Raw genomic sequence first — 24,668 nt, 5'->3', positions numbered from 1 at the left:
TGCTGTACGGTCATCCCTTTCTCCCCTTTCTAAGGACCCTCCTGGTGATGCCTGACATTTGATGACAGTGGCTGTACCCAGAGGCTTAGGGGAATAGGGCTTTAGAATAGAACAATTAAAACAAATGATTTAAAAACTTATGTTAACAGGACTGGGCATGGATTAGGGTATGGTTTGAATATTTCTAAAGCAGAGGTTCTCAACCCAGTCAGTCAGGTGGATACTCATAATAAATATGCATGAGATAAATTTGCATACCGTGGAGGTAGGGCATGTAAATCTATCTCATGGATATTCATTTTTGGGTATCCTGAGGACAGGTTTAGGAATTATATCTTAAAGGAGAGCCTGGTGCTTGGACTCACTTCTAAAGATTGTTAAAATGTGGCTCTGATGTTGGAGAGATCTAGCTTTGATTTTTTTTTTCCTTCCAGGAAAAGCAAAGAATTCCTTGGACAAAAGATGCATTGGTTTAAAATTGTGCAAACAAATATCTGCATGTTTTTAACCTTTGTTGTTGTTGTTTTTATAATTTGGTCTAACCTTTTTGCCCAGAACTTTTAATTTGGGTCCTTAATGTGTCCTGTAGAAAGTCAGCTCTATATAGAAATGTTAAAAACACCATAGATAAAATACAGAGCTGGCACAGCTGCTGGGCCAGGGGCGTAGCCAGACAACAGATTTTGGGTGGGCCTAGGTAAGAAGTGGGTGGGCACCAAATGTTCTCCCCACCCCCCCCCCCCCCCCCCCCCACCACCAAAAAAATATCTCAGCTGGCAGGAAAATGCTTCTTTCCACCTTGGCAGTCTGCAGCAGGCATGCACTGAAAACTGAGCATGCGCAGGTGCCAGTATTGTGGAGAGTAGAATTTTGTTACTATCAGGGGAAAGTCTTCAGCTGGCAGAGCTTGGGATCTCCACCAGCTACCACTAAACATGTGCTACTGTTGCATGGGCCTGAGCCATAAATGGGTGGGCCCTGGCCCACCCAGGCCCACCTGTGGCTACGCCACTGTGCTGGGCAGAGCCATAACCTCACCAGTAAGGTGTTTAGGATGAGAAAGTGCTGCTACAATACAGAAACCACACTGCAGTGAAGCTGCCTATACAGCACCAGTCACCGCAAAAGATCCGCATCACAAAGGACATTTGAATTCATTTATGCTGTTGTTGGTATGGTTGATGCATCAGATTATCAGATGGAAATGGAGTTAGCTGGCAGGTGTGTGTGAATGTAGCTGGGGACGCACTTAAAACAAAAAAAATAAATAAGAGGAACTAGAGCCCTGAATTCACCATAGCAAACCAAGCCTAGCTCTGCTTTTCCCTGGCTCAGCCTGTTCCAGGGTTCCCTCACACTTACACACCTGCCAAACTCTGTTTACAATGGTCCAGTCCAAGGCTGTAGCCAGACCTCGCGGTGGGAGGGGGCCAGAGCCCGAGGTGGGGGGCACTAAAAGGAGCACGCCAGATGTGAGGGGAAGACAGAGCAAGGCAGGCAACGCAGCAGCAGCGCCGGACACTGACACGAATAACACTTCAGCTGACAGGGGTTGGGGACCCCCATCCGCAAAACCAGGGGCCCAGAGGAAATTTGGGGGGCCCAGGCCCCCGTGGCCCCACCTAGCTACACCACTGGTCCAGTCCTAGTTAGCTGATTCTCAGTAAGCACCAAGCTCATATTAAGATGGGAGTCATGAGGGATTTAGACTGGCAATACTGTTATAGGACAGTTTTCTTAGCTGGTTAGAAGGGTAAAAGGTCATGGATTTGATATACCACCTTTCTGGGGTACAACCAAAGCAGTTACATTGATTATACGCAGGTACTTTCTCTGTCCCTATTGGGCTCACAATCTACGTTTTTGTATCGGAGGCAGTGAAGGGTTAAGTAACTGGGCTCAGGGTCACAAGGAGCTGCAGAGGGAATCACACCCAGTTCCCCTGGTTCTCAGGCCACTCCAAAAATGTCATCGCATGGCATTAGACAATCATGCTCAGTTCCCTGGAGTCTTCTGGTGATGGTCTGTAGCATTTTATACAACAAAGATCAATTTTTATACATGGAAACCTATTTAAGAAAAAAAGATAAGCATGAATTTAATAGCCCAGTTGGTCCGAGGCAATCACGAAACAAAGAGTTTTTAAGATCAGTGGCCCTCGACTATGGAATAGATTTCTTATAGAACTTCATAGGTTTTTTTTGGGCTTTCAACAGCTACTGTTCATTAATGGTGATTTTTGCTTATCTTCTCACCTGAAGATGGTGGTTTCCAATTAATATTACATTTTGGTTTCATGATGCTCATGCGTTTTTATGATGTACACGTTTATTTTATTCACCAACTGAATGTGTAAAAATGAACAGAATAAAGAAATAATCAGGGACCTTTGAGAAAAGTTTGACCCTACAAACACAGATGGTACCATTCTGTCCATTTAAAATTGTTGGCAAGTTTTGGTCCACTACATTCTCCTCTTCCTAGTTGAGCGTTTATGAACATCCCAAAATGGAGAGGGTGTAGCAGATCATCTCAACAAGTGCCATAGTATAAAACCCTCAACAGTCACCTGAGATTAGTGAGTCGAGCTGACTTATAGGCATTATGTTCCACTGGCTGGAAGACTACTACTACTACTACTTAGCATTTCTATAGCGCTGCCAGGGTTACGCAGCGCTGTACAAGTTTAAACATGGGGAAGGACAGTCCCTGCTCAAGAGAGCTTACAATCTAAAGGTAGACGGGCACTGACTACGAATAAACTGCCAGTGATAAAGTCCCGACTGAGCCTCCAGTGCTGCTCCTGAACTTGCTGAAATGTAAATGCTGCTGGTCTCCCAGCCACAGAGGGTAGACAGGGAGCTTGTTTGAGACCTACCTCCTCGTCAGCAAGGGGCATTGTACTGAGTCAGGGCATTCTCCTCTGCAAAAGACAAAAACGATAAAGAGTGACGACTCGAGTGAAAATCCTGAGCAGCCACACCCTTGAGGTTTCTGCTCCTGTCCTTACCCACCTGGCTGGTAATAGTCATACACTTTCACTGTCGCTGGTTGCAGGTTCCCCACCACGATGTCTCGTCTCGCAGAAAAAGAGAATTTCCGGAACTTGTGATTCAGCTACGAGAAGGAAGAGAAACAGAATACAGAGAAAGTCGGGGATCACAGTGCGCCTTTTCTGAATACCGAAAGCTTCACCTTGATAGTGAACAACTATTCATATATGAGTAAATGATGTAGTCACAGACCCCTGACGCAGGCTATCCAGCTTATTTTCGAAAGTGAAAGACACCCATATTTCGACCCAAATCGGGAGATGGGCGTCTTTCTCCCGTGGGCGCCCAAATCGGTATAATCGAAAGCCGATTTTGGGCGTCTCCGACTGCAATCTGTCGCGGAAACGGCCAAAGTTGACGGGGGCGTGTCGGAGACGTGGTGAAGGCGGCACTGGGGCGTGGTTATTGGCCGAGGAGAGATGGGTGCCTTCGGCCGATAATCGAAACAAAATTGGCGTTTTTAGCGGGAATTTAGGTCACTTTTTGGACCCTTTTTTTTTCACGAACAAGTCCCAAAAAGGTGCCCTAAGTGACCAGATGACCACCGGAGGGAATCGGGGATGACCTCCCCTGACTCCCCCAGTGGTCACTAACCCACTCCCACCACAAAAAAAAGACCTTTAAAAACTTTTTCCCAGCCTATATGCCAGCCTCAAATGTCATACCCAGCTCCATCACAGCAGTATGTAGGTCCCTGGAGCAGTTGTTAATGGGTGCAGTGGACTTCAGGCAGGTGGACCCAGGCCCATCCCCACCCCCTACCTCTTACACTTGTGCTGGTAAATGGGAGCGCTCCAAACCGCCCCCAAAACCCACTGTACCCACAACTAAGTACCCCCCTTCAGCCATAAGTGCTATGGTAATGGTGTAGAGTTGTGAGCAGTGGGTTTTGGGGGGGGGGATTTGGGGGGGGCTCAGCACCCAAGGGAAGGGAGCTATGGACTTGGGAGGTATTTTACTTTTTTTTTTAATTGTTACAAGTGCCCCTGCTAGGGTGCCCGGTTGGTGTCCTGGCATGTGAGGGGGGACCGGTGCACTACGAATCCTGGCCCTTCCCACGACCAAATGCCTTGGGTTTGTTCATTTTTGAGCTGGACGCCTTCGGTTTCCATTATCGCTGAAAACCGAGGGCGCCCATCTCAAATCCACCCAAATCCTAGGCATTTGGTCGGTTCCAACCGTATTTCCGAAAGAAAAGATGGACGCACATCTTTTTCGAAAATACAGTTCGGACCACCCCTTCTCGTAGACGTTCCCGGAGATGGGCGTCCTTAGAGATGGGCGGCCCGTTTCGATTATGCCCCTCCACATGTGCCAAAACACAGCTGTGTCGGGTCAGTATTTTATAATTTAAGATGATTTTGGAATGAACTTCTTGGTTACATTGCTTTTTCATTTGATGGTCATCACTGTTTTTTTTTTTGTGCCTTGGTGCTTCTTATGGAAAGGCTTCTCTTTGCTGACCCTCAATACTGCTGTGCAACTGAATTTACCTCATCCAGGTAGATGTAGACAATTGCGCTTTTAATTTCCACCTTCCTCACCAAGGGGTATTGGAGGAGCTGCAGAGGGAGAACCACAAGAGAGAGAATTACACTCTGGAGGTGTGATGGTGTCGTCTGGGTTGGAACATGGGAGAAAGAGGCCAAGTGGCCGAAAAGGGGCATCACGGATAGAACTGTGATCTCATGTCAAGAGAGAGGATTCTTACCACGTCCTTCGTGTCATCTGCTGGGCTATATCCAGACAGCATCACTACCTCGATGATCGCCATGTTGGACGTGCTCCGGCTCCCGTTGTACCTGAAAAAAAGGAAAGGGCATGATGTGATGTGTGGGCTAAAAGCCTCTGTTTATCTACTGAACCCAAACAGGTTTTTTTTTCTCACTGGTATATCACATGACTTTATCCTTCTTGTCTATGCATGAGATTATCCAAGCATACAGTCTTACTGGACTGCACTGTACTTTTTGGAAATAAAATCCAGTTACTCAGTTTTTCTAACACTTTTCAGTGTGCTTCCTCTGGTCTTTTTCCATTTTGCTGAACGTAATTCTCGGGCACAATTGTCAAAACCTAAGTAAACGTTACGTATTAACGTTTTCAAAGGCATAAAGCATGGGATGACTGAAAGTAGAGGCTTAGGAGTCCTTTTACTAAGGTGTGCTGAAAAATGGCCTGCGCTGGTGTAGGCGCGTGTTTTGGACTTCCGCAGATCCATTTTTCAGCGCCTCTGTAAAAAAGGCCTTTAAAAAAAAATTTTGCCGAAAATTGATATGCGGCAAAATAAAAATTGGCGCATGTCCATTTTGGGTCTGAGATCTTACCGTCACCCATTGACTTAGCGGGGCAAGGTCTCACGCGGTAACCCTGCAGTAATCGTCTACGTGTATAGAATGATGATTACCGCCCGGTTTCTGCCGCGTGCAGGAAAATAAAAATGAATTTCCGGCGTACGAGTAAAAAAATGAAATGACCACCCAGGTCACGTGGTAGCCGGGCAGTAACTCCAAATTGTCGCTTGCTGGGCACCCCTAGGAACCTACGTGGCTTAGTAAAAGGGCTCCTTAGATTTTAAGTACTCTGGGGACCTCCTGTATCAGAATGTATGTCACCTTGAGCTTCTACCAAAATCGCCTGAGCTGCATCCAAAATCCCTTGGACCCCTGCGATCATCAGATCAAGTCACGTGACATAACTGCATTTTTGTGAACAGTGTGGTGTGGCATCAGCTAAAGGACAGACAGCCTGGCAGGTCGGATAGCGATTTGCTTTTGAAAAAGACAAGGCTTTTTTTTTCCTACATCAAGGCTGCCCATTCTGACAGGCAAGCTTGGTTCTAAAGAATTTCCACGTCCGTTTTCAGAGGCATTGGACAGAAATATATTCTAAACAATTTACATCCAAACCCTGACCCCTGAGGCAGGCGTTGTTTTACGCCGAAACACGGGCCGTGTCGGGTCACTTATCAATAAAATACTCCTGTTGTCTCAGTCTTGAAGGCCCAGTGTTGCTTTTTTTGTTCGAGGTCGGATAGCGTGAAATGTGCTCTTTGGTTAATTACTATTTTTTTGGGTGTAGGGGGCCAGAACATATCATAAGCACAATATCGCACTCCAGAGTGAGTATTAGAGGTTTCTCACCACATCCCAGGTACTAAACATACTTCCCTTTGTCTGCAGTCCTCACGGTGGTCCAGCATTTGGCACCAAATTCTTTAAAGTGCGGACTGAATCCTAGGTGTGATTTTAATAGCCTTTGGTCTGCTTCCTCTCCTCTGAATTTTTAGTGGTCTGCCCAGCACATACCGGGCATGAATGTGGAGAAGAAGGGTTCCAGCATAGCCAGGGCAAGCATGAGGCTCCGTCACTACACCAAGAGCAAAGCTCGGAATAGTATGGGGAGGAGTATTGTATCGTCCTGTCACCTACCATAAAGAGAAATATATATTATAATATATTTTTAACATAAATATAAGTCAAGCAGAACATCCGTCTCTGGACTCGCACTCAGATCAGTTCTCCAAATTATTTCTGTTACACAAATGCGCAAATGGATGGATACAAAAACATACTAAGGGTTAATTCATTCTTACATCTATCTGTATTATAATATACTCATTCACAGCACTACAGTACGCTTTCCTGTCTAATCAGAACTTCACCTACAAAACGAACACAGCCTGATCTTTGCATTCTAGTTTCACTATGTGTCTGCCAATGAAAAAGGGAACGTTTATTAATGCTGGGTAGATTCGTAAGAGAGTCACAGTGGGAGAATCTATTGTAATAAAGTGGATTTTGTTTACTGGAAAGGGACATAAAGCTTTCAGACTCATAAACCCCTCCCTCTCTCCCACTGACCAGTTCTCACCAGTACGAGTACGCATCCGTCGCCAGTCACAGAGACAGAGTACTGCCTGGGGATATAACTGAGCGACTGCTGCTGCAGCAAGAGACGATTGATCTTATTCACTGTGAACATATACTGCAGATCCACTGTCACGTCCACAGTCAGCTCTCCGTCCTCACGAAAGGTCATCGCAGAATACTTAGCCAGGGCCTGAAGAGCCACCACTGTGTCCTGGGACAAAGAGAGGGGTTGAAATAAAAGGGGAACCTGGGAAACAAGTGACTGCCTTCGGGATGCCCACACCCCAGTTTCTAAGAGGGGGGGACCTATGTTAGTGCCAGGATTCCCCTCACCCACCATAGATATGAAGCACATGGGGATCTATAGTCATGGCAGGATTTCCCCCCCCCCCCCCCACCACCACCACCACCACAACTTTCCAAGCACAGGGGGGTCTGCAGTAGCCTGGATTTCCTCATTCATTACATGGACACCAGGATTCTCTTTTTTTACCTCAAATGGGGTTGGGCATTACCTGGGTGGAAGCGAAGCCCCCGTAGGCGTTCTGCTGCCTGCTGAGCCACCTAACTATTAAGGACGCTCTTCCGATATCAATGCTACCCGTATCTTGGACAGAAAGGAGGCTTAGCAGGACGTATGCAGTCAGTTCGTTGTCCACAGAGAGGGGTTGCTCCCAGAATCCATTTTCTGCCACATGGGTGCTGTACCGCCAGTGCAACATCCCATCTGAGGGGTGAGAAACAAAGGTCATGTCACAGCCGGGCACTGACCAATCGAACATTTCTCACTGGGCACACGAGCTTTGTTTTACACAAGTGAAGCCATTCTGGAGCTGGTCTGTTCTCGAGGGAGTTAGAATGCCACTGTCTAAGGGCCGCAGTAAAGGCAGGGCACACTTTTATATAGGAATCAACTGCCTAGGAATTACTCTCTCTTTCTCTCTGCCCATTTTATAAATAATATACAATTCTAGAACAAGGGCTCAGAGGGAGGTTGAAAGGGAAGCAACATCAGGAAATAATTCTTTCAGACAGGGTGCTGAATAAAGGGAAGGAGAAATGGAGATATTTTTCATGTTTGGTTATTAAAGGGAATGGGGCTTGATATACTGCCTTTCTGTGTTTTTTGCAACTACATTCAAAGCGGTTTACATAGTATTTAAAGGCAGTGGTGTACCAAGGGGGGGGGGGGGGCGGTGGGAGCGGTCTGCCCCGGGCGCACGCCGCTGGGGGGTGCCACGGCGCGCGCTCCTGCTGCGAGAGATCGCTAACTTCTCTCGTTTGCTGCAGCTCCCTCTGCCCCGGAACAGGTTACTTCCTGTTCCGGGGCAGAGGGAGCTGCAGCGAACGAGCAAAGTTAGTAAACTCGCAGCAGGCGCGCGCTGCGGCACCCCCCCCCCCTCCGCAGTGGCATGCACCCGGGGGGGCTCTTTCGCGGGGGGGGGGGAGGGTCCGCGCTGTATCGGGGGGGGGGGGGGCGCAGCCCCGGGTGTCCGCCCCCCTAGGAACGCCACTGTTTAAAGGTACTTATTTTGTACTGTAACCTGGGACAATGGGGGGGGGTTAAGTGACTTGCCCAGAGTCACAAGGAGCTGCAGTGGGAATTGAACCCAGTTCCCTGAGATCAGGGTCCACTGCACTAACCACTAAGCTACTCCTCCACTTAAGCCAACATAATAGCTACTAGGGGGTCAGTTTTCTAAAACTTGCTGGGTTTAAGATAACTAAACACTTGACCAACGCTAAGAAACTGGTTTTCAGGCTGAAAATATTCAGCCAGCTAGACAAGGCCCGGCCTTTGAGCTGCTGGTCTTCAGTGCATAATTTTAGCTGCTTAATGTGAATATCACACTGAATGAAAACACCTGCCGTAGGAAAGCCTTTTGCCATATTTTGACTGGTAAGTATGTACTGCCCATTGCAGTTTGTTCTATACAAATTTACGAGAACAGTGTGAACTTTGAATGGCTCAGAATTATGCAGCAACAAAAATCCTGAAAAATGCATTCAATCTACCACATTAGAAATTATTCATTTAAATTATTAAATCCTCTGGCACATCTGAAATCTTGTATCTTTATAACCTTTTCAAAGCAGCATCTCCACTCTATTTCTCCGTTACCTTCACAAAGTTGTATAAACGCCGAGAGTTAAGTACAATGATCGATGCTTCCCAGGCCACACTCGGTAGAGCAGCTTTTCCTGGTCTGTCGCTCCTGCAGGGATTAATTAACTAGGAGGCCATGAGTTTGAATGCTCCCAAGATTACCTGACTCGATGGCTTGCTGGTCCAGCTGGTCCAGGATTGTCGCTCGAGCCACGTCATTTCCTATCAACGTGTAGGCGTAGGCCAGCAAGGCCTGTGTGTAGATGCTGGTCACGGTGTCCCCTGCTGCTTCCAGGCACGCAAAGCCATTCACCACCAGCGAGTTCTGGGAAGAGAGGGTCACGTTAGTTTCCTTTCAGATATGCATAGCCGGGATCTGCTGAGAGATCGTCCGAGCTGCGACTGTTCCGAGAATAAGGCCTGCATTGGTCCCAGAGATGAGCAAATTCTCAGCAAGTTGAGGAAACTTGATCGGACCAATACAATGCTCCCAATAAAATCAAGAGATTAAAGTTATGTGAGCAAGGACACCAGATCAAGGGGCCATTGTCCAGAATGCACATCTACAAGAGCATCGATGCAATAAACAGATGATACGATGGTTCTGGATTAGGGCAGAGAATCAGCCTAATGGCAGCAGGATGGGAACTGACCCATAAAGCCCAAGTTCAAATCCCACAGCAGCATCTTGTAGCCTTGGGCAAGTCACTTAACCCTTCATAGCCTTGGGATAGCTGAGGACAGCGCTGGCAACCTGACCCCAACTCAAGACCCACTATGGAAACTACCACACTTCTGTGGTGACCCCCATAACTCATTCATGGCTTGATGCTTGGGTGCAGTGGAAGTTACTATACCATGGATCAGATAAACATTTTCATTTTCATTGTTGGCGAGTGAAAGCACGGGTTTCACATTAAAAAAACGCATGGTAATGTTAAAATAGCAGTGGGCCCTTTGGTTCACCCAGCCTGCCCCCCCCCCCCCCCCCCCATACATAAGAACATAAGAATACTTTCCAGTTGAGGGTATCTCCAGGTTTTCTGCCATAAAAGCTTCCCGCCACCCTCCTCCAGAATCCTGCTCTCGTCCCTAACCACATCAGCTTAAACATTACTGTTAACTGTAAGCCACATCAAACTGACACTGTTTGGATAATTGTGGGCTACAAGAATGAATGAATAAATAAATAAATAAATAAAACTGTGCCTTTCTCCTGGCACTGCATGTCAACTGAACCTTTCTCTTCCTAGGAGCTAGTTACTTTTGTGTATGCCCTACCTTGATTTGTACCTGTCCTCTTCAGGGCACAGACCGTACAAGTCTGCCCAGCACTATCCCCGCCTCCCAACCACCAGTCCCGCCTCCCACCACCAGCTCTGGCACACACCATATAAGTCTGCCCAGCACTATCCCCGCCTCCCAACCACCAGCTCTGGCACAGACTTTATAAGTCTGCCCAGCACTATCCCCGCCTCCCAACCACCAGTCCCGCCTCCCACCACCAGCTCTGGCACAGACTGTATAAGTCTGCCCAGCATTTTCCCCGCCTCCCAACCACCTAAGTGGGCTTCCCTTCTTACACTTACTCTGGTTCCCGTTTTATTGCTTCCAGCACCAGAGACTTCAGGCTGAAACACACACATAGTTGCAGCCGTTTCACCACTCTTTGCTGCTTTCTGGCCCTTTAGAGCTCTGTGCGACTGAGGAGTTAAGCCTCCATACCTAATCCAAGGCTCATGTCTCGCCCAGTTCCTTCACCTCTTGATTCTCCACTTGCTTTCACCATAGCCCTTGGTATACGCACCCTCCGAACCCTGAGCCCCACCAGACCCATCAATGAACAGAGGGAACTGGGATCTTGGGCAAGTCACTTAACCCTGCATTGCCTGAGGTATAAAATTAGATTGTGAGCCCTCCAGGGACAGGGAAATACCCAGTGTACCTGAACGTAACTCACCTTAAGCTACTACTGAAAAAGGTGTGAGCAAAATCCAAATAAATAAATAAATAAATAAAACTGTTCGTACTTACATCTGGGAGGGACCCCACCTCCAGCAGAGCCACCACAATGTAAGCGGTAAGAGAGATCTCATCATCCACTCCTCCCTGGAAGAAAAAGAGCGATTTCTCCAGCTATCATAACCAGGTGTTTTTTTTTTTTCATTTGCATATCACTTGAATTTAAACTGCTGGACTCTCAAACTATGGGATAGGCACATGGACAGTAGAGGGAAGGATTTTTCTGAATCAAATTATTTCTCAACTTGCACACAGTTGGAGTGGGGGTTGAATTTTGATTCTCTGTCAGCTGGAATTTAGCATTGACTCTGGTCATCTCCTAATTATGTGAAATGTGAAAGATTCCCTGCAATCTTTAACCCCAGAGGAGAAGGGAGCTCGGTGGAATGTCTCATCTACTATTCTAAGACAGACATACATCCTGGTCTCATCTCCTGAACGTAACCAGTACAGTGACTGGTGCATTCTCTCTCCGGAAGTCCATGAGCCAAGGGATAGCCTCCTGTATATCACATGTGTGCATTCTCTGGGCATAAATCCTGGGTCCTGCTTTTTCTAGGTGAAGGGGGAGGGGGGGCAGTAAAGTTGGTGTAAGGTGTCTCCTCGGGCTGCAGTCTACCTAGAGCCCGGGCCTTGTTTTAAATGCACAAAGGTTGCGCCTGAAGCCGTGGGCCTTCACTAATATTTCAGTCCCTTTCTTGTATCTTTTCTCTTACCCTATGAAAAATCCCCCACCTGTTTTTGCATAGGTACTTTTTCCCCCTTTCCTCCAACTGACTTCTGTCCTTTATTCAATTGCGTTTTCTTTTTTTCTGTTTGGTTACAGTAAAAGGTGGTCTATTAAGTCTGATAAACATAACTAGTGAGGTGAATCCCCAGTGTGTATCCCTGGCGCTACCTCAGACTAGACCCTGGGTCTTATTTTATCTATGGAAAGATGACAGTGATGCACGAGGTGTGTATTTTTGTGGATGTTTCTAGGAACGTTTCTTAGTTTCACCAAACAGTATGGTTCCCATTCCCAGTCTTCCTTTTACTTTGAATCTTCCACTGGAAGACAATTCTATTGACTAAGTAATCAGCATAAACCATCGACCTGGTCACCATCAAAAATGGGCCCCAACATTGATTCTACTAGGGACGAAGAACTTCCAGTATGACCTTCATTGCTGTGTGGAACAGTCTTCCTATGTTGGCGAAACAGCCGTTGGATGACTGGTGACTCCCCAGCCAGGTTATGGCATCATTCACATTGTTCTCGTCAATGAAGATGTAGTGTTGTGCCTGGCCGAAGCATTTGGCCACAAAGGCAGTGAGCCTGGAGAAGAAGATGGTATTTACAGCAAGAGAGAGAATAAGGCAGGCTGGTCTCACTACAAGTTCTGTGAATCGGTTTCTTAAAGAGGGCAACTCCTGAAATACTCCAGGGAAAGCTGGAGATTTCACACTAGTGACCATACAGGAGTCACATACAGCCATAGGATTACTGACCAGGTGTTTCCATCTCCGTCGGTGCTCCCAAAGGCGCTGTAGGATCCATCCTTGTGTTTGTAAGTCAGTTCCCGCTGATATCCTGGAAAGAGAGAAAGACACCAAACTATAGAATTTAAGAGACTACGGAATAGCTGAGGGGAAGTGAATTGAAGCTGGAGTTTGAGTAGCCTGTGGCATTACATCAGGAAGAGGTAAATGAACAGACTGGGCATCATAGGCCTCATCTGCTGTCACGTTTCAATGTACATTACTCCTAGAACAAAATACCAGTAAGCGCTCGCATGCTTGAACCACAGCCCCCCCCCCCAAACTTCCACCACAAAATAAACACCAATCATGATAGAACTGCACAGAATACAGATAAATCTCTAAATCCTGTCTGTGGGGCACAACTGCGGATTATAGGAGGCACTGAAGGTAACATAATATGGCCAAAGTGACAGAAGGTCACACAAAGAAAGAAAAAGGATCTATAATCCCCAGGAGGAGGACAAAACAAGCAACCACAGTGAGGAGATGGAAGCTTGTAACGGAACCAGCAGTCTTTATTGAAAGCAGCACATAGGTGACCTGACACGGCCGTGTTTCGGCAAAAAAGTAGCTTGCGTCAGGGGACTGAGAACATGCACAGCTAGTTAGAAATCGGCTGCACTCGCGTATTGACTGTTGATCAATAAACTCTTTTTGAAAATGACATTAGCAATATCAACCAAACTCACAAAACCTCCGCAGTGCCATGCAAAATCCAAAGTGACCGAAGAGAATCAGTGGCAGAGATGGGTGTAGAACTCATGCGTTTCCCTGAGAGATACGTGGAGGGGCATAATTGAACGCGAATGCCCATGTGTAGGGACGTCCATCTCCGAGAACGGGTCCGTGAAGGGGCGGTATTTTCGAAAAAGATGGAAGTCTATCTTTAGTTTCGAAAATACGGTTTGTGCCAGGCAAATGTATTGGACGTGGGCGTTTTTTGAGCTGGGCGTTTTAGAAACCGAAGCGGCCCAGCTCAAAAACGACCAAATCCAAGGCTTTGGGTCGTGGGAGGGGCCAGGATTCATAGTGCACTGGTCCCCCTCACATGCCAGGACACCAAACGGGCACCCTAGGGGGCACTTTTAAAAAATAGAAAAAAACATTAAATTACCTCCCAGGTCCATAGCTCCCTTCCCTTGGGTGCTGAGCCCCCCCAAATCCCCCCCAAAACTCACTCCCCACAACTCAACACCATTACCATAGCACTTAATGGTGAAGGGGGGCACCTACATGTGGGTACAGTGGGTTTTGGGGGGGGGGTTAGAGGGCTCCCATTTACCACCACAAGTGCAACAGGCAGGAGGGAATGGGCCTGGGTCCACCTGCCTGAAGTCCACTGCACCCACTAAAAACTGCTCCAGGGACCTGCATACTGCTGTGATGGAGCTGGGGATGAGCAGGCTGGAAAAAAAGGTTTTTCAACTTCTTTTTTTTTGGTGGGAGGGGGTTAGTGACCACTGGGAGAGTCAGGGGAGGTCATCCCCAATTCCCTCCAGTGGTCATCTGATCATTTAGGGCACTTTTTGCGAACCTGTTCGTGATAAAAAAGGGTCCAAAAAAAGTGACCTAAATTCTAACTAAAAATGCCTTTCTTTTTTCCATTATCGGCCGAGCGCGCCCATCTCTGTTCGGCCGATAACCACGCCCCAGTCCCGCCTTCACCACGCCCCCGTCAACTTTATTCATTCCCGCGACGGAGTGCAGTTGAAGACGCCCAAAATCGGCTTTCGATTATACCGATTTGGGCACCCATGCGAGAAAGACGCCCATCTCCCGATTTAGGTCGAAATATGGGCGTCTTTCACTTTCGATTATGAGGTGGATAAGTCTGCAACAGGGAAGGAATAGACAGCATTTCTCCTGCCTTCCCTCTGATTCTCTCTTGTTCATGATGATTTCAGAGAAGAAGCATGCAGCTCAGATCCCAGAAAGGCACTGGAAAAACTGAGGTAGGAACGTAAGGTCGGAGGCATTTTCTTGAATTACACTCCCCCTTCTCTGATCTACTGACCGCTCACAAGGTATCCATTTGCCCGTGTCCTGATCTCATCAGTCAGCTGTCCCGTCTTCTCCAGGTACTGCAGAACGTAAATGATGGGGGCAAAGGTCACCATGTTCTGCTCCCCACAGCCGTAGGGCATCTGGATGAGCCGGTCCAGATTCTGCAGCGCCGACCCCATGAGGTCACCTGAGAGGAGAGGAAACAGGAATGCTGGAAACGGCTGACTGTCTGCAGATGCGATGTGATACGAGGTACTGAAGCATGGAACGCGAAGAGGAAAATACAGGTTCTCTACAGTCGCAGTACAAGTGGAATGAGTGCCACAACCTCCAGATACGTTACCCAGTACAGAAATAACGGCTCTCTCTGATCCCTTCACAATGTCTTGAGGGATAACCAGGGAAACCTCTTCAAAAACGGTACTTCCTTCAGGAAAGAAACAAGAAAGTGAGACTTTTCACCAACACAAGAAACGCCGAAGCTGTTGCTGATGTCCTGGCCCTCTCCCCACCACTTCAAACATAACCAGTGCAAAACTGTAGACATGAGGTCTTCTAACTGGAAACAGTTCTCATATTCCCGCTTTCCTTATTTCCCTTTACAGGGATCCTCACTTATTTACATCCAGGGTACCCTTCCCCTCAACCCAGACATCTCTGTATATTATCACACCGATGTTCAGATCCCTGTACATCTCACCGACACGAGCCTCCCTCCTTCATCCACACATATCACATCCCTGTATATCACACTAATGTGTTACATTACATATCGGTTTTATATTCCGTAAAAGCCTATACAGTTCCATGTGGATCACAAAAAAAACCCCCCAGAAACTAAAATCTTTCACTCATCTTTCTTCCCATCTTCTCCTTAATCGCTCTACCGCCTTACCTATCCCTATCCTTTTTCTCATACCTCTTCTATCCCATTTACTCCTTGTTCATTTGTCCTATCACACACCTCCTTTGTTGATTCTGATACTACAGATTGTATTCTCTTGTTACTATGTAAGCCGCATTGAGCCTGCGATGAGCGGGAAAGCGCGGGGTACAAATGTTCACAGGATAAATCCCTCCTCTCAGTACCCTTCTCCACCACCGCCAACTCCAGGCTCCGCTCATTCTGCCTCGCCTCACCCTATGCTTGGAACAACCTTCCTGAGCCCTTACGCCAAGCCCCCTCCCTGCCCGTCTTCAAGTCTTTGCTTAAAGCCCACCTCTTCAATGCTGCCTTCGGCACCTAACCCTTACCGTTCAGTGAATCCAGACTGCCCCAATTTGACTGCCCCTATCAGACCGACCATTCACTTGTCTATTAGATTGTAAGCTCTTTGAGCAGGGACTGTCTCTCTTTGTTAAATTGTACAGCGCCGCGTAACCCTAGTAGCGCTCTAGAAATGTTAAGTAGTAGTAGTAGTATTACATATAGCAGTGATTTAACCAGAGCTGAGATTGTGATGTCATAATGCCTCATTCCACCAATGCCTAAGAGCCAACCTCATCAGTGATGTCACAATGGCTTGATTGTCCTATATTTGTCTCACTCTTATCTATTACATTGTAAGCTCTTTGAGCAGGGACTGTCTCTCTTTGTTAAATTGTACAGCGCTGTGTAACCCTAGTAGCGCTCTAGAAATGTTAAATAGTAGTAAATGTAATAAATAAATATACCACAACACACGCATTTCTTTAAAGCAAAAATATAAGAACCTAGATGTGCCACCAGTCAAAATATGTAAGATATTAATGAAGTACAAAAAAAACATTTAAAAAAACCCATACAAAATTCAACAAAAACTCTTTATCATCATACCTGCAGATCACAATTGAGGAGCTTTTTTTTTTTTTTAAATAAATTCATATTTGATTAATTAAAAGTGCAACAAAGCATTTGGTTGCCCCACATTACGTTACTACAGGTATTTCCTTTTAGTTATACTCCACAGTCTTACCACTGGTGCAGAGCAGGGAGCTGCGTGTGTTCTCTCCTGGGACCCCCTCCGGCTGTAAAGTGTGTGTGTGGGGGGGGGGGGGGGGGGACGACGACAAGAGAACAGGGTCAAGTTTGGAAATAAACACAAAATCCAAACCGTGCATGCGACTTTATATTAGGGGCACTGACCCGGACGAGAAGGGGTTTGATCAGCGTGTCTGTACGCCCTCTCTCTGGCACGACTGTCCGCTTCCCAGCACAGAGCTCCTCGCTGTGCAGAGCCTCAGTGCTGACGGTGAAGTTCACCTCCCCTGAGGTTAGAAACCAGACAGTTAGAAAAATGTATTCAGATAAACTACCATAGTAACATAGTAACATAGTAGATGACGGCAGAAAAAGACCTGCATGGTCCATCCAGTCTGCCCAAGACAAACTCATATGTGTATACCTTACCTTGAATTGAATTTGTACCTGTCCTTTTCAGGGCACAGACCATATAAGTCTGCCCAGCAGTATTTCCCGCCTCCCAACCACCAGTCCCGCCTCCCATCACCGGCTCTGGTACAGACCGTATAAGTCTGCCCTCCCCTATCCTAGCCTCCCAACCACCAACCCCTCTTCCCCCCCACCTGCTCCGCCACCCAATTTCGGCTAAGCTTCTGAGGATCCATTCCTTCTGCACAGGATTCCTCTATGCATATCCCACGCATGTTTGAACTCCGTTACCGTTTTCATCTCCACCACCTCCCGCGGGAGGGCATTCCAAGCATTCACCAGGACTGATAAGGGGTTTCTGCATGGGAAATGAGAGTTTAACTTGATGCTAAATGCTGGCTATCAGATAAGATACCTAAAGGGGTCACCCCCTCCTCCTGCACACGCTGCTATGCAGAAAAATGAGCTTTGTACGTGCGAGGGAGGCCACACTCCTTCGGACAGAACGACAAGACCTCCAGACATGCAGCTCAGCCTATTCTAGGAAGCATTCAGATCTCAAAGAGCAATGTATATGATTTATATAAATCTTACATACAGGTATCCCTCACTTTCCTACTAACATTGTCCCCAATGCAGGCTGGTTTGACATCTACTCTCTCTCTCTATGGATTTTCATCTCTTCCCATTCTGAGGTGCAGGATGGGGTCAGCTCATTCTCTGATCATGCATCTTTGCACTTTCCTGGCCTCTTACCCAGGGTAGTAGCTGTTATATCCCAGGAGAAGGTGATGGAGCTGTCCTGGCATAGACAGGTGCTGTAAACACAGTTTTCACATGGGGCCACCAGGAAGTCTTCAGACTCAGCCAGGGTAATCTGGATCTGCATAACAAGAAGAAAATAATGGGTTCATCCTGTAAGTAGGGCTGGTCAGCAATGTCCAGTCACTAGGAATAGATTGAGCTGCTCCTGGCTGTGTCCCATTGCACTTCTGGACGTCTCTAAAGAAAAGAGGAGCTGCAAGTAGTAAGACAAAGATAGTGTGACGAGGCCTGGCTGAGCCCAATCATTCACCACATGAATCTCGTGTGCAAACCTTGTGAGAGGTGGCTCCAGGAAGTCCCTCTCGTGTATCTGAACAGCACCATTAGAAGGGCTGGGGCCCTGCAGGCAGACCACATGCTCAGATCCACACCAAGCAGCATGGTTAAACCAGCAGGACTAGCAACAGATACATTTATTTAAGGGAATTCACCTCAACACCACCTCCAAAAATCATTAGGGTCCCATTTCTGTTCTGATCTTTATTTCTTTGCTGATATGTTTTCATTGTTTTGAAGGCCTTTGCAGTCATGTTATCCAAGTTAATTGGGATATGGAGGTGGGTGGGGGGACAGCAGAAGTGGGGATCTTCATCGCATGCAAGCGTCAAGTCCCTAAGGACTGGTGTAAGATGAGTCGGATGTCGCTAGGTTCATATTTGATGCCTCACCTTAATGCACTCTCTCAGGTAGTTGAAGATAGTGGCCTTTAAGTTGAAGTTCTCCCCTCGGACGATAGAATATGGCAGAGTCAGGTCCACAAAGAAAGGCTTGAAGGCTGTGAGGTTTGCGGTTGGTGAGATCCCAAAGCCAACGTCTGCCGTACAGAACGTCATGGCTTTCCACTGGGTGATGGTGTCGGGGACTGTGACTGGCAAAGAACATTTACCAGAACTCCTGCAAACCCAAGACAACACAGCAAGCACAAAGTCAGGAGCCCTTCAAGCTACATGAGTTCTAATCCCTGGTTCTGCCTCTGAGATTGTGTATGTGACAGCAAGGGAGTCACTTTGTCTCTAGACACCTCAGGTCTAAGCCCTGTCATCAACTCTGATAAGAAAGAGAAAGAGAAATTATATATTATGTGTAGAGAGAAAGGCAAAGAGTGAATTTAAAGTGAAATATAGTCATATTTGTTCCATTATAATCAGAGAATTTGTTGACCTGTCCTTGAAGGAGTACCAAAATTGGACGGCACACAAAAGCTTCCAGTCTCACCTGGTCTCTTTTCCTTCTCCGATGTCACAAACCTTAAATCGGTCTCTAGTTTACCTTATGCTTCCTTGCCACTGAGAAGTGTTGCAGAACCCGAATGTTCTTACCCCACAGGAATCAGACTCCAAATCCAGGTTTCTGGGAAGTAGGTACGTGCTCTCTCTTGCATGGTAGTGGTGGGGGCCATCTCAGCACTTGCGGGACTCTTGGCAATCTCCGCAAGGATTACTAAAAGATATGTGGGTGAAAGCTGAATGCCGTAATCTGTCCGTGGCAGTTTCCATTATCAGAGTCAATGCTGTCACCTGCCTTCCTTTATTGTGTGCGCAAAAACCATCTCTAGTATCTGTCCGTCACCCACAGTTATCTGTCCATCTGTACAATGGATAATCACTATGGACAGAGTGGACGTGGATAGTCAGGTGAACAGAAAATGCACATACATATTAGTGAAAACAAAAAAAAGTCTTTTTCTGATGCTAGTAATGGTCCAGGTCTTACCTTTCGTGTGCTCAAAGCGTGTCTTTGAAACCACAGGGTGGGGAGAATTGTTGGTATTTTGATTCAGGAAATGCTGATTGAAAATTTAACCAATTACCTTATTAGTATTCATGTATCAACGCTAAAATACGAACCATTGGGGAGTTGAATCCAGGGAGGACACGTCACAGTCGTCGTTGGCTTCTTAATGTCGACGTTGGTTAAGATTTTCAATCCGCCCTCCTGTTTGCCAGAAAGATGAAACAGTAAAAGAAAAGTTTGAAACAAGTGTGTAATATTGATGGGGATATTTACATTAAAGGAAGACAGACACCAGGTTGTCTCACCTTCGTAAGGAGATTTATTTTATTTTATGTTACATTTGTACCCTGCGCTTTCCCACTCATGGCAGGCTCAATGCGGCTTACATGGGGCAATGGAGGGTTAAGTGACTTGCCCAGAGTCACAAGGAGCTGCCTGTGACTGAAGTGGGAATCAAACTCAGTTCCTCAGTTCCCCAGGACCAAAGTCCACCACCCTAACCACTAGGCCACTCCTCCATGACTGTCCATCTAGTTTCTTGTTCTCTTTAAAAAGTTTTAAAATGAACTCCCTTTACCTTAAATAGGCTGAAGACATCCACCTCAGGGGAATACCACGGCCTCCAGATACTGAAGCGTTGATCTACCTTGGAAGCGATGGGAAAAAGTGGGCGAGGCCTCAGGAAAGGGTTCCAGCACGGATCATCGTCATACTCCTCGACTTGCCAAGGGTAACCAGCCCGATATATGTAGGGGAATAAGTTGTACACCTAGAAGAGACCATGAATCTGTGGTAGATATGAAAACAAGATGGGGCCTTCCCGGAACCACACATGGACCTCCTGGCCGGGAGTTAGGGTGTTGGTCCCTCTTAGTCACTCGTACACTGGGGCAATGCTCTGGAAACATGTGTACTTCGTAAATAAAGAGAGCTGAAATTTCTTTAGTGTTCAATCCAGAACGAGTGGGTTTTGTGTCCAATCACAAGTGGTCCTATATCCCTCACTAAACTTTTCTTTTCCCATATGCATCTCTATCTCCCTTTTCTTCATTTTTCATCTTACCGTCTTCTTTCCATTTACTCACGTTGTGCTCTCTTCCCCTCCTATCCTGCCTGGCGTTCCCTATTCTAGCAAACCCACCTTCTCCTTGTACCCATCTATCTTGTTCCAGGACTCTCTGTTTAACCTCTACCTCTGTTCATCCATTTCTCCCTCCTTCAGCCACCTCCGGGAACCCCGAAGCCTCAGTCTTCCTCCGAGACTCACCGTCTGGTTGGAGAGCTCAGCCTGCGGTTTCATGAGCAGGACACTCTGATCAACGGCACGCACTGCGCAGAGAGATCCAGGAGCCGCGGTCAGCTCTAAGCCCACACTGGATCCTGGGAGCTCCTCTTTCTCGGAAAACCTCAGGGAGACCTGCCGCAGCACAGAAAAAATAGAAAAGGGAGAGAAAGGCAAAATGTCACTCATTCTCTTGACCCTGAGCAAAGAGATCATGGAGGGTAAGGGTCATGCATTTGATATACTGCCTTTCCGTGGTACAAGCAAGGTGGTTTGCATTTTATGTGCAACAGGTACTTTGTCCCTAGCAGGTCCGCAATCTAAGTTTTGTACCTGAGGCAATAGAGGGTTAAGTGACTTGCCCAGGGTCACAGGGAGCCACAGTGGGAATAGAACCCGGTTCCTCAACCACAGAGAAGCTCAATGTGAGGAAAGGCAGGACCCATGAATGCCCTGCACAATTTGCCTCTCTCGGTGCCTCAGTTGAAATCAAGACTCATTAGTGACCTCAGTTCTAATCCCCTGCTCTGTCACTGACGGTCTATACTTTAGTATTGTAATATTACCTTGTTTTTGAAGCACATGTTTACTTGAAAGACGGTGCTGTCGGCGACCACTCTTCTCTGAGACAGGAGAGCAAATGCCAACACTCTGGGGGCCGGTCCAAAGTCGGAGACAGGGAAACCGATGACCCCTCTCACAGCTGGGGATACAAGAGAGGGGACGGTTTCACTTCAGCCTAGTCAGAGGTATCTCTTTAAAAAGACATCCCCCAGCTGTCACAGACTGCTAAAAGTTGACAGCCCTAGTCACAGATATCTCTAAATGTGACATCCCTGTTCCCAGACATCTCTAGAAAGTCACAACGCCCGGGTAACAGACTTTCCTAAGAATCATTGCATGCTCCTCCTCCCCTGTATTCAACAGCCCTCCCACCCTCAGGACACAGCGAATGCAAATGAACTTACGGCCTAGTCTGGGAACATCTCTCCTCTTATGTGCTGAAGCCACAATTCCTCCTTTCCCAGTCACCTGTCGGGATAGAAGGAAGAATGAGGGTGTTGGGGGGAGAGGAAGATTTTATTTTTTTATTTGTTGCATTTGTATCCCACATTTTCCCACCTATTTGCAGGCTCAATGTGGCTTACATTATTCCGTAATGGCGATCGCCATTTCCGGAATGAGAAATACAGGAGGTATTGCATTAACGTTCATAAGTGACAGAGTAGGTTAAGCAGTCAAGTGTAGAGAATTCATATTCGGAATGAGAACTAGAGTGGTATTGCGTTAGAATTTATTCGTGACAGAGTAACTGAAGCAGTCAAGTATAGAGAGTTCGGTTTTGTCCAGTTCTGGTATAAGATCAGGGGCTTAGGAGAAACACCATCTTCCCATCAGGTGATGAGAGGTAGACAGTTGTACTTGCAACATGTCTTCATCAGGGCTGCCGAGAGACTAGGACGGGCCCGAGGCAAGGCCGCCCCGCCTCCGCCCCCTGCCACTACTGCCCCCCATCGCTCCCCCTGCCGCTGCAGTCCCCGGTCTCACCTGCCTGCCTCCATGGCTCCGTGCCCCCTGCATTCAAAGCGGCAGTCGCAGATTGCCTCTCTTGAGTCGCAGATCGCCTCTCTTCTGGCCTTCCCTCCCTGCGTCCCGCCCTCGTCTGATGTAACTTCCGGTTTCCGTGAGGGCGGGACACAGGGAGGGAAGGCCCGAAGGGAGGCAATCTGTGACTGCCGCTTCGAATGCAGGGGGCCCGGAGCCAAGGAGGCAGGCAGTTGAGACCAGGAACTGCAGTGCCGGTGGCCTGACCCCGGCGCCAGGCCCCCCTTGGAGGCCTAGGCCCGGGGAATTTTGCCCCCCCCCCCCCGCCCCACCCTCTCGGCGGCCCTGGTCTTCAGTGAGTGAACCTCAAGCTGTCTGTGCCGGCATTGGCTGGGCTGAGATTCAAAATATCTACAGCGGCCAATAACAGAGTCTGGAGAGAAAACCAATTCTCTCCTGATCAACTTCTCTGGATACCTTCTACTGGAACAAGCTAGGAATTGTTGAAAGACAATATTGTATGTGGTCTTTGCAATCTATGTGGGATCCTTTCCATCTGTGTGGTCTGGACAGGTCACAGAACAAAAACAAACAGGGGAGACCATAAAGCAAACCATCTCATGCCAAGGGCACCAAAAAATATTTAATTAGATCTTCATAAAGACCCGACACAAATTGTGTTTCGGCCAAACTGGCCTGCATCAGAAGTACCAGAGCTGGAAAAATTGTTTCCCTTCCTCAGCCAACAGTCTGTTGTCAATTTCAAATTTGGGTTTCTTTTTTTATTCTGGATAGGTCACATACAACATCATCTTTCAATAATTCTTAGCTTGCTCCAGTAGAATGGATCACAGCCTACAAAAAATTCCAGGTTTTGCAGCATACATACAGCTGCTAAAACCCTGAACATCAGAGAATTACAGGAGGACAGGATCAGTCCTGTCTCTAGCTCTCTTCCCTTTTTTGTCTTCCTTCGTTATTTCACAACATGGCCGTTCCTTGAAACTCACCACCAAGTTGACCACAAAGCTTCTAGCGTGGTGCTGAAGGTCCTGCCTGCTAATGGTGTACTCCACTTGAATGTCCTTCAGGTGGCAGGCCAGTTTGCGCCGCACACGATGGATTTTCAGGTAACTCTCGACGTTGGAGTAGAAAGGCTGCACCGTGGCGTAGGCGTTCTGATAGTACACGTAGGGCACACCGGGGGAATATGGAGGATCCACTAGATTGACTCTCCCCTGGAAGAGTTGGACGGCAAATGTATTTCAGCATTTTTGCTGCTGTCTAGAAACGGAGGGAGAAGCAGCGAGAAGGAGGGAGGAATAAAGAACCAGACGGAAAACAGGAGATAGAAATGAGAGCTGAATAATTAAAATAGCAATGCCAACATTAAAAGAAAGAAAAGAGAAACAATGGAGAGAGATAAGGAAGAGAAAGAATAACTATAAGAGACAATAAATGGAATGGCATGAAGGTGATAGAAGATGGAGGCAAAGAAATGTAGATAGTAATGGTAAAAGGAAGAGAACCAGGAAAGAAAAATAAGAGAGCATAAAACACGATGGAGCAAAGAGTGTGGGAATAAAAGCATTTAATAGGAGAGAGAGAGAGGGAAAAGACTGCACCTGTTCACCATCTCTAACAGTGTTCAAATCTGTGATGCACTGTGGCACCTGAAAGACGCTGCTGGCTACCAAAGTTTGACCGCTCTCTGCCTGACTTGGGCCATGCAATAGGTGCCACAAGTCCAGCTTAGCTTAGATCTTCTCCAGGATCTGGAAGAGAATCCCTTCTGGCTCACCTGGAGGAAAACCGCTGCACTGCCCCACTCGTTGGTGTCCAAAGTGAAGGAAACTTTTCCATTCTCATCGGTGGTGTAGTATCGGACCAGGCGCCCAGACTGAGCGGTTATGTCGAGGAACACTTGATGGAGCTTCAAGGGCAAACCATTGTGGTCTAGGGCCCTCATCTGTAAGGAGAAGCTCTACTCTTAACGCGTCCTTGTTTTGGGTAATATCAAACAGTACAAATGCAAGCTGCAACCTGTTAAATTCAATGGAGGTTCTACAACCTCTGGCTCGATCGACACCACCTTTCTGCAGACTACTCTTGTTTGCTTACTTCATCAGCGAGCAATACAGGCATTGTTTGTGTTAGAAGCTGTGCATTCAGCCATCAGTTTACAGCTCTAATGCAAGTTTTCTGCATTGACCGCTCTGTGTTGCAGATAAGAATGGCCTGCCAAGGTGCATACTGAGCTTACTCCTCTAAGGAAAGTATATAGTTCATTCTCCTCTCACTGACTTACAAGTGGATTCGCTCGGTAGCT

At 47.2% G+C, this 24,668-nt stretch overlaps 1 protein-coding gene across 1 annotated transcript; it reads right to left on the bottom strand.

The window, feature by feature from the left end:
• Positions 1 to 1,890: 1,890 nt before the first annotated feature.
• LOC115457626 (alpha-2-macroglobulin-like protein 1) lies at positions 1,891 to 24,308 on the bottom strand. The gene is made up of 26 exons (XM_030187127.1): positions 24,141 to 24,308; positions 23,350 to 23,577; positions 21,763 to 21,826; positions 21,361 to 21,497; positions 20,780 to 20,929; positions 20,090 to 20,281; positions 19,626 to 19,713; positions 19,098 to 19,218; positions 18,447 to 18,672; positions 17,710 to 17,836; positions 16,708 to 16,829; positions 16,538 to 16,589; positions 14,926 to 15,009; positions 14,593 to 14,769; positions 12,546 to 12,627; positions 12,216 to 12,372; positions 11,067 to 11,141; positions 9,195 to 9,357; positions 7,441 to 7,652; positions 6,927 to 7,136; positions 6,362 to 6,480; positions 4,765 to 4,855; positions 4,547 to 4,615; positions 3,015 to 3,117; positions 2,879 to 2,923; positions 1,891 to 2,069 (listed from the first exon to the last, which is right to left on the bottom strand). The coding sequence occupies exons 1-25, from the start codon at positions 24,306 to 24,308 to the stop codon at positions 2,886 to 2,888; spliced, it is 3,255 nt and encodes a 1,084-aa protein (XP_030042987.1). The 3' UTR covers positions 1,891 to 2,069; positions 2,879 to 2,885.
• Positions 24,309 to 24,668: the final 360 nt, after the last annotated feature.

This window comes from Microcaecilia unicolor, chromosome 14 (genome assembly GCF_901765095.1).
Source record: "Microcaecilia unicolor chromosome 14, aMicUni1.1, whole genome shotgun sequence".
NCBI classification, from domain to species: domain Eukaryota; kingdom Metazoa; phylum Chordata; class Amphibia; order Gymnophiona; family Siphonopidae; genus Microcaecilia; species Microcaecilia unicolor.
This window is presented reverse-complemented; position numbering and strand designations above follow the sequence as displayed.

Bases quoted from the DNA above. Each gene is read 5' to 3' on its own strand.
- LOC115457626 (XM_030187127.1), bottom strand. From the start codon at position 24,308: ATGAGGGCCCTAGACCACAATGGTTTGCCCTTGAAGCTCCATCAAGTG. The intron at 7,137-7,440 runs GTAATGCCCAAC...TCTTTGTCCCAG, and splicing joins GGGGCTTCGCTTCCACCCAG to GACACAGTGGTGGCTCTTCA. The intron at 2,924-3,014 runs GTGGGTAAGGAC...TGTCTTTTGCAG, and splicing joins GTATGACTATTACCAGCCAG to AGGAGAATGCCCTGACTCAG.